The sequence below is a fragment of the Hipposideros armiger genome, unplaced genomic scaffold (genome assembly GCF_001890085.2).
Source record: "Hipposideros armiger isolate ML-2016 unplaced genomic scaffold, ASM189008v1 scaffold_814, whole genome shotgun sequence".
Classification (NCBI taxonomy): Eukaryota; Metazoa; Chordata; class Mammalia; order Chiroptera; family Hipposideridae; genus Hipposideros; species Hipposideros armiger.
Window position 1 is genome coordinate 708,749 of NW_017732164.1, and position 6,801 is coordinate 715,549.

General features: G+C 52.5%; 1 protein-coding gene across 1 annotated transcript in view; it reads right to left on the minus strand.

The window, feature by feature from the left end:
- CYFIP1 (cytoplasmic FMR1 interacting protein 1) overlaps nt 1-6,801 on the minus strand; it is a 79,750-nt gene that overhangs the window by 31,458 nt on the left and 41,491 nt on the right. Inside the window, exons 21-22 of the mRNA XM_019628906.1 lie at nt 1,539-1,738; nt 938-1,031 (exon numbers count right to left, since the gene is read on the minus strand). Of these exons, the coding sequence (XP_019484451.1) occupies nt 938-1,031; nt 1,539-1,738 (294 nt within the window). The remainder of the gene's footprint in view (nt 1-937; nt 1,032-1,538; nt 1,739-6,801) is intronic.

Consider the following 6,801-nt stretch of genomic DNA (forward strand, 5'->3'; position numbering starts at 1 on the left):
ACGGCTGCTCAGCTCGGGCTGACTCGAACCACTGTTGCTCAGAGCTCAAACTCTTGAGCGAGCTCTTAACCAACTGAGCCACTCAGCCGGCCCTCAGAGCTTGCACTCTTGAGCGAGCTCTTAACCAACTGAGCCACTCGGCCGGCCCTGGAGTCTGACTTTTTATGATGCAGGCCGTGGCCTATCGGTGGATCTGTGCAGTGGTTTGTAATAGCCACCCTTCACTGCACTGAGCTCACTCTGTACATTTCTCATTTCCTTAGAGGTCCAGTTCCTGCCGAACACTGGCAGATGCCCCAGAGTGACATAGCCCCACGTACACACCCGCAGCCACACTTAGCATGGCTTCACTCCACAGAACCTGTTCTGATCTGATGGGCAAAATAATTCTTACTGTCATTCATTTCTCTTCAGTTACTGGTGAGGCTGGATATCTATTTTTATTTTTTTACTATGTCTTTGGGAAATGTCTGTTCATTGCATGTCTCCTTCTTACCATAGAGTGTTTATCTTTTATTAAATTATTAAATTATAAGAGTGCATTAAACATAACACTGACCCTTAATAACACTCGCACTTGCTGCAAATCCAGCCACACTCTGCCAGGACCCCGTCCTCCTACCACATGGTGGTGGGTGGTGTTTCCAGCTCGCCAGTGTGCCCCTCCCACCTCCGCGCCTCCCTTCATGGGCACGTGGGGACAGGCCACCCTGGACCCCCTCACACTTCCTTGGCATGTTTTTCAACCTTTAAATCTGCTAACAACTCCACCCATTTTAGTGCCAGGAGTGAGGCCAGGCCCCGCCAAATACACTGCTTGGCCACAGGCCTGTCCCAATCCTACATTACTTTTCAGGAAACAGTAACATTTTATACATGGCATGACACATTTATATCATGGCAACTAAACTGATTCCAACTAAACTTACGCTTAAAAGCCTACCTTTGATCCATGCAAATACTGGGGTTGTGCGTTCGGCTGTTTATCTCTTTGAAATTCTTGAGAAAATGGTAACACTGTCCGAACAAACCTAAATAAGATTAAAACAAATTTAATGGTAGGTCTTTAAAATTCAGAACGTTCCCATCAATTAAATCTTCCTCCAAATGAACTGAAGTAATCATCTCATAGAAAAACTCAAGGAAATCAAGGACCAGAGTAGAATGGGGTATAAATACTCTGAAGTATGACAAATGTATCCTTGCTCCTGAACGGATTGAGAACAGTCTCCACACTCTGGGAGAGAGCTGGCCCATTGGGACCAAAACCCTTTCAAGCCTACGCCAGTCCTCTGACCAGTGGTCATGACCCAGCACTTGGGCTTTGCTGTGCCGCTGAACATAGCAGTGACGGCGGGGACCGGAAAGGAAAGGCAGGCACGGCCGTGACATGCACTACTCAGGTCACTGGTTATGAGCTAGGGAAGTCTGTGCTGTAACCGCACACATTTAGCCAGGAGGCCATGAGCTGCTGGGCGAGTGGAGGCCCTAAGACTGTGCTGCTGAGACGCCCTGGCTGCAGGAAGAGCCACACTCACCGGTTGGTGGAGCCGTTGTAGCAGTAGTTGGGCAGGAAGTCATAGTTGAGCTCCCAGAAGACGTGCAGCGTGATTCTCCCGTAGGGTGCCGACACATTGTGGTTGGCCTCCCGGAACATGGCGTCGAAGCTGTCTAGCGTCAGGTATCGGCTCAGCAGCCTGTGCGTCATGCGGTTGATTTCCAAGAGGCCATCCAGCTCCTAGGGACACAAGAACAGGGGTGTGAGGACAGAACTGGGTCACTGGGTCAACCACAGCCTCCATTCCTCACAGGTGCCCCCATTTCGGGGGTGGGGGCATGGCAGAACTGAGCAGAACACCCCGAGTGGGACCAGTGAGCGAGGCTAGAACGCACGCGGCAGGCGTCCAGGAAGCGGCAGGCGTCCGGGAGGTGGCAGGGCTTGCTTCTCACACAATTCTCCATGCCCTCTCTGCTGCTTATGAAATGCCCCTCCTCACCATGGTTGCCCCACAGGGCACAGACCACTTGGACATGTCACCCCTACCTAGCTGGTGCGCTGCATGCGTGATGCGTGTCCTTGAGTACTGGCCTGTCACCTGGAATTCCCCAAAGCATGGCTGTGCGGCAGAGCAGACACGCACACCCACAGGTGGCCTTCCAAGCTTTCACNGGGACCCCCCTCCCACATTGGAAACGGGTGCAGAACCTTCACAGTGTGAAGGAAGCACGTCCCAGAGGACCCACCAGGCTCTTGACGACCTTGAGCAGCTCCTCCATGACCACCGCGATGCCCTGGTAGCCCAGCAGCCGGCAGATGACCTGGAAGTGCGGGGGCCCCACGAAGTTCCGGAAGCTGCCGTAAATGCTAGAGTAGGCCAGGTTCAAGGCCTGGGGAGAGAAGACAGAGTGCTCAGTGAAACTTTGAGTTCTAGATCCCTGCACACACACACACAGCTGGAGAGTCACTGCACAGACACACTCGACACACAGCCCTCAGGTTGGGGGTCCACAGGCTCATCAGACCCCCCCTTACTGGTAGTTCCATCTTCAACTAGAAGACATGAAAAGCAAGCTTGCTAAAACAGGAAAATAAAAATGTTTTTGGTTTTTCAACATTTATGAAACTGCCCGTTCCACAGATGCTATATGGAGGTCCTGGAGTGAGAAATGAATACGTTTTAGCACCTCACTGCTACCACAGAGCGCCCCAGTGTCCTGGAGGGACACCCGCAGACAGACTGCGAGGGGGCAGGGGTAGCTGGGCTCAGCAGCCCCGCAGAGTGGGCAGGTGAGAAAGACAGTCAGATACTTAGCGGTTGGTTCTAGGTCTTAACACTGTACATGACATGAGTTGCCAGTCCTTCACCACGACCCCTCCATGTAGGTCCCCTGTATCCTCCCCATCCCTCTCTGTAACTGTCATAGAGATTTCCTCTGCATGCACCAAAAACACTCAGGAAGCAAAGACTCAACAGTGCCTCCAGAAAGCCTGCCTACAGCTCCTGGGAACTCAGCCCCTGGGATGGTGCCTGTGTCACCGACTGACATAGCTGTTTTCGATACCAGGCACACTTAACCATGCTCACAAGCTGGTCTAGGCTGTTTGCACAAATAGTGGTTTACGGTGAGCCCCTCTTTCCTTCTGGATTCTGTGGATCGGTAACCGTGGAAGGTCACATGAGGGAGCGTGCCCACATGCCCAGCCCCCGTGAAAGCCTTGGACCTGGCGTTTGCAGGGGCTCATCTGCGCGTCCTGTGAGCCCCACTTGGAAGGGACGGCTTTGGCAGCCTGTGCCCAGTCCCAGCAACACCTCCTGTGTCTTTTCCCTTAGGAGCCTGGTTTTGTAAGTCTTTTGCTATAATAAAGAACTGAATCTGTGAGTCCTCTGGAAAATTACCAAATGTGTGGGCGGTCCTAGGACCCACAAAACACAAAGTCTGAGTCTAAACCAATTATCAAATACATCCCTGACCAAGTTGGTGCCTGTCCATGCCCACCTCACGACCCCCATCAAGTTCAAAAGGACTGTATCTCCATCATCAGCTCAGACGTGTCCTCTTCCTCCCGTCCCATCCTTAAAGCACTTTAAATGCTGGGATTCTGGGTGAGGTTTTGCTTGATAAAAAGTTCTAATGCTTGAAAAGAAGACCATGAAAATCATTAGTGAAATCTAAAGACCTCATGTTACAAGTGAGAACATCCATCCCAAAGCCACCCTGAGTTCCTTAGGGCCTGTGGCTCAGTAACACCTGGTCCCCAGCAGTGTGTCACTACAAAGAACAATTGAATCCAATTCATCTAATCTTGCTTTGCCCCCAAACGGGCACCTGCTCTGCAGACGCCCGAGTGCCTGTGCCCCTGTGGACACACAAGGCATGAATGCAGCCCCCAGGCCCTCCAGGACTGTGGGCTCACAGCTTTGTCACATGGGAAGCAGAACCCCTGCTCTCTCCCTGCGATCCTGGAGGAAAACCCTGCAGAATAAAAATAAATCTCCTGAGCCTTTAATAGCCTGATGGACACACAACACATCTGGCCGCTGGATACATACAGCAGTGCTGGGGGGACCAGGAATCCATCCCTCCAAGGACCTCAGGCTGGTCTGACACCCCCATGGCCAGAGGCTGTGCAAACCTGGGACAAATCCCCAGCATCCCCCCAGCCCTCAAGAGCCAAACTTCTCTCCCCCATTGCGACCCTCTGACACACAGGGGCAGGAGGAAGTGGGGTGGGGACAGAAGAACCACTCTGTCTCTGGGTTCCTCCTTCCCACAGACTCCTCTCTCTGTCATGCTGTAATGAAAACTTATTTTGCAGTCATGCCTAAGAGAGGGATTAAAAATTTCAGAGCCAAGCCAAGTTCACAATCTTTTAGTTAACAAAAACCCAAGAAAGTTCTGTCTTACTCACCAAACTGTCTAGACCTATCTCCTTAAATTACATAAAACTTTAGTTCCAAGGGCGTCAAACACTACATTTTAATTTCAGAAAGCGGTCATCAGAGTACTTATTCTAACCCTTTTAAAAATTATGCACCTCACGCCCTTCCCGAGGAGCAGAGGAGGTGGGTCACAAACACCAGCCTGGACTGGACTTTGTGCCCATCTCCACGGTGCAAACGCTCCCAGCACAGCCAAGTTCAAGCTGCCATCTGTGGTGAGAGGAAGGTGGGCAACCAAAAGAGTAGACATGAAAGGTTCCTGCTCTATAGAATGGAGGGTTGGGCAGCGTGGGCGAGAGACTTCCTCTCAAGTTCTCAGATGCAGCTGTGGCCTTAGGACGGACCTTGGAGCAGGCCTGGGGGCCTCAACGCCCCAGTGGGATAGGCAAGCAGGCTGGTTTCTGTGTCACTCGACCAGCAGCTCAGAGCATGAGAACGGGCTTCTCTTGGGGTTGAGTGTGGGTGTCACCCAGTGTGGAAAAGAGGCAGTGTCTGCTAACAGCCTGAGCCTCATGTCCCACTGCAAGCAAGCATCACCTGTATGACCAGAGGGGCCTCCCAGCTGCAGCACCAAAGCAGGTGCCTTCACCTCCCACCTCCCTTTTCAGAGGCAGGTGAGCAATTGTTGGCCAAGTGGGAGGAAGGCCCGCACCCACCTTCTGCTGGGCTAAGAGCCCTAGTTCCCAGCAGAGGCCAGGCAGTGAGTCCCGAGACTGACTGCAACCTGGCATCAGTACAAGACACGTCAATTACTTCACATTAAACAGTGACACCCAGGCTCAGAAAGGGCAGATGGGACAATGCCGCCTTCTTCACTGCTGGTCGTCATCATGAATTTTAAAACAGCTGCCAACACCCTGACCCTAAATGCCAGGAGCAGCAGCCTGGCATCCTCTGTCCCCACAGCAAGGCCTGTGATACAGAGTGGACAGCCCCTGGGAAGGGCAGTGGACACGTCCCAGGGACACAGGCCTCAACCCTTTACCTTCCCCATTTCCACCTTCTCTTACTTCAAAACGTGGTTCCTCCATTCGCCGACTGCCAGAAACCTAAGATATACCGTCAGGTCTTCCCTTTCCCTCACCCTCCATGTCCAGGTCACCAGCAAGTCTGGTCAAGTCACCTCCAAAATACACCCTAAATCTATCTGCTTCTCTCCATCTCTGTCAGTGGCACTTGGCCCATCATCACATCCTGCTGCACAAGGGGAATGTGATTTTCTGCCCACTCTCTGACCCCCTCAGACCTCGGCCCCTCGCCGGGTGCCAAACACCACACGCTGCCTGCCGCTCCAAAGCCTCGAACTCCAGACCCCTCTGTAGGTCCTGCCAGAGTGAGGCCACCCCCAAAAGCCACCCAAGACTCTGTCACATGGTCCCTTTCACAGCATTACTAGGAGAATGGCTTCTCATAGGAACGCAGCCCCACACACCACACAGAGCACCCGCACCTCCCACGAGCAACAAATAGAAATAGAATCATTTTCAGCCTGAAATTGCATGGACACAGGCCACGTCTATATCTGCCCACGCTGGTTTCCCATCCGTCCCAAATACTTCCTCCACGTGGCACCCTGGCTTGTCCCAGCAACACAGCTGTCGGTTCTTTTAGGCCAGCGGTTCTCAACCTTTCACAGGGTTCGCCTAAGACCATCGGAAAACACGTATTTTCGATGGTCTTAGGAACCGAGACACCGCTCCTCTATCTGTCTCCAGGCCCACATGCAGATACGCCCACATACGAGTACCCGGCGACCCCTGTGAAAGGGTCGTTCGACCTCCAAAGGGGTCGCGACCCACAGGTTGAGAACCGCTGTTTTAGGCCAACAGGTTGAAAACCTTAAACGGCCATATTAGCTTATAAAGTGTTGTGACACTGTGACAGACAGAGTGAGTGCGTAAAGGGCACGGGTGCGAGACACACAATGATGACGTCACGAGCCTGGAGAGGCTGGAGGCTGGGCAGGGTACGCTGAGGACACGTCTCCTCACAGACTAGTCAGAAAGGGGACTGCGAGTCACAGCTGGGGGCCCAAAGTGGGGTCCTCTCATGTCATTATGTCAACATGCTCATTTCTGCACTTGTGACAAGAATGTCCTGCTCAGACCTCAGCCCCTAAGGTGCGAGGCCACAGGAGGCTGGCGGGCCCACAAGCTACACCCATGTCAAGGGAATAGCTAGAAAACCAGAGAGAGCAATGCAGACGCATCACAAACAGGATTCAGAAAAGGAAAACCTCTGTCAGACACGGCCCCCCCAGAGCCAGCCGCTGTCTAGCTTCCCGTGCTGTGTCTCTGGATGTGTCATTTTGTAATTAGGGTGGCTGGAGTCTGACTTTTTTTTTTTTTTTTTTTTTTTT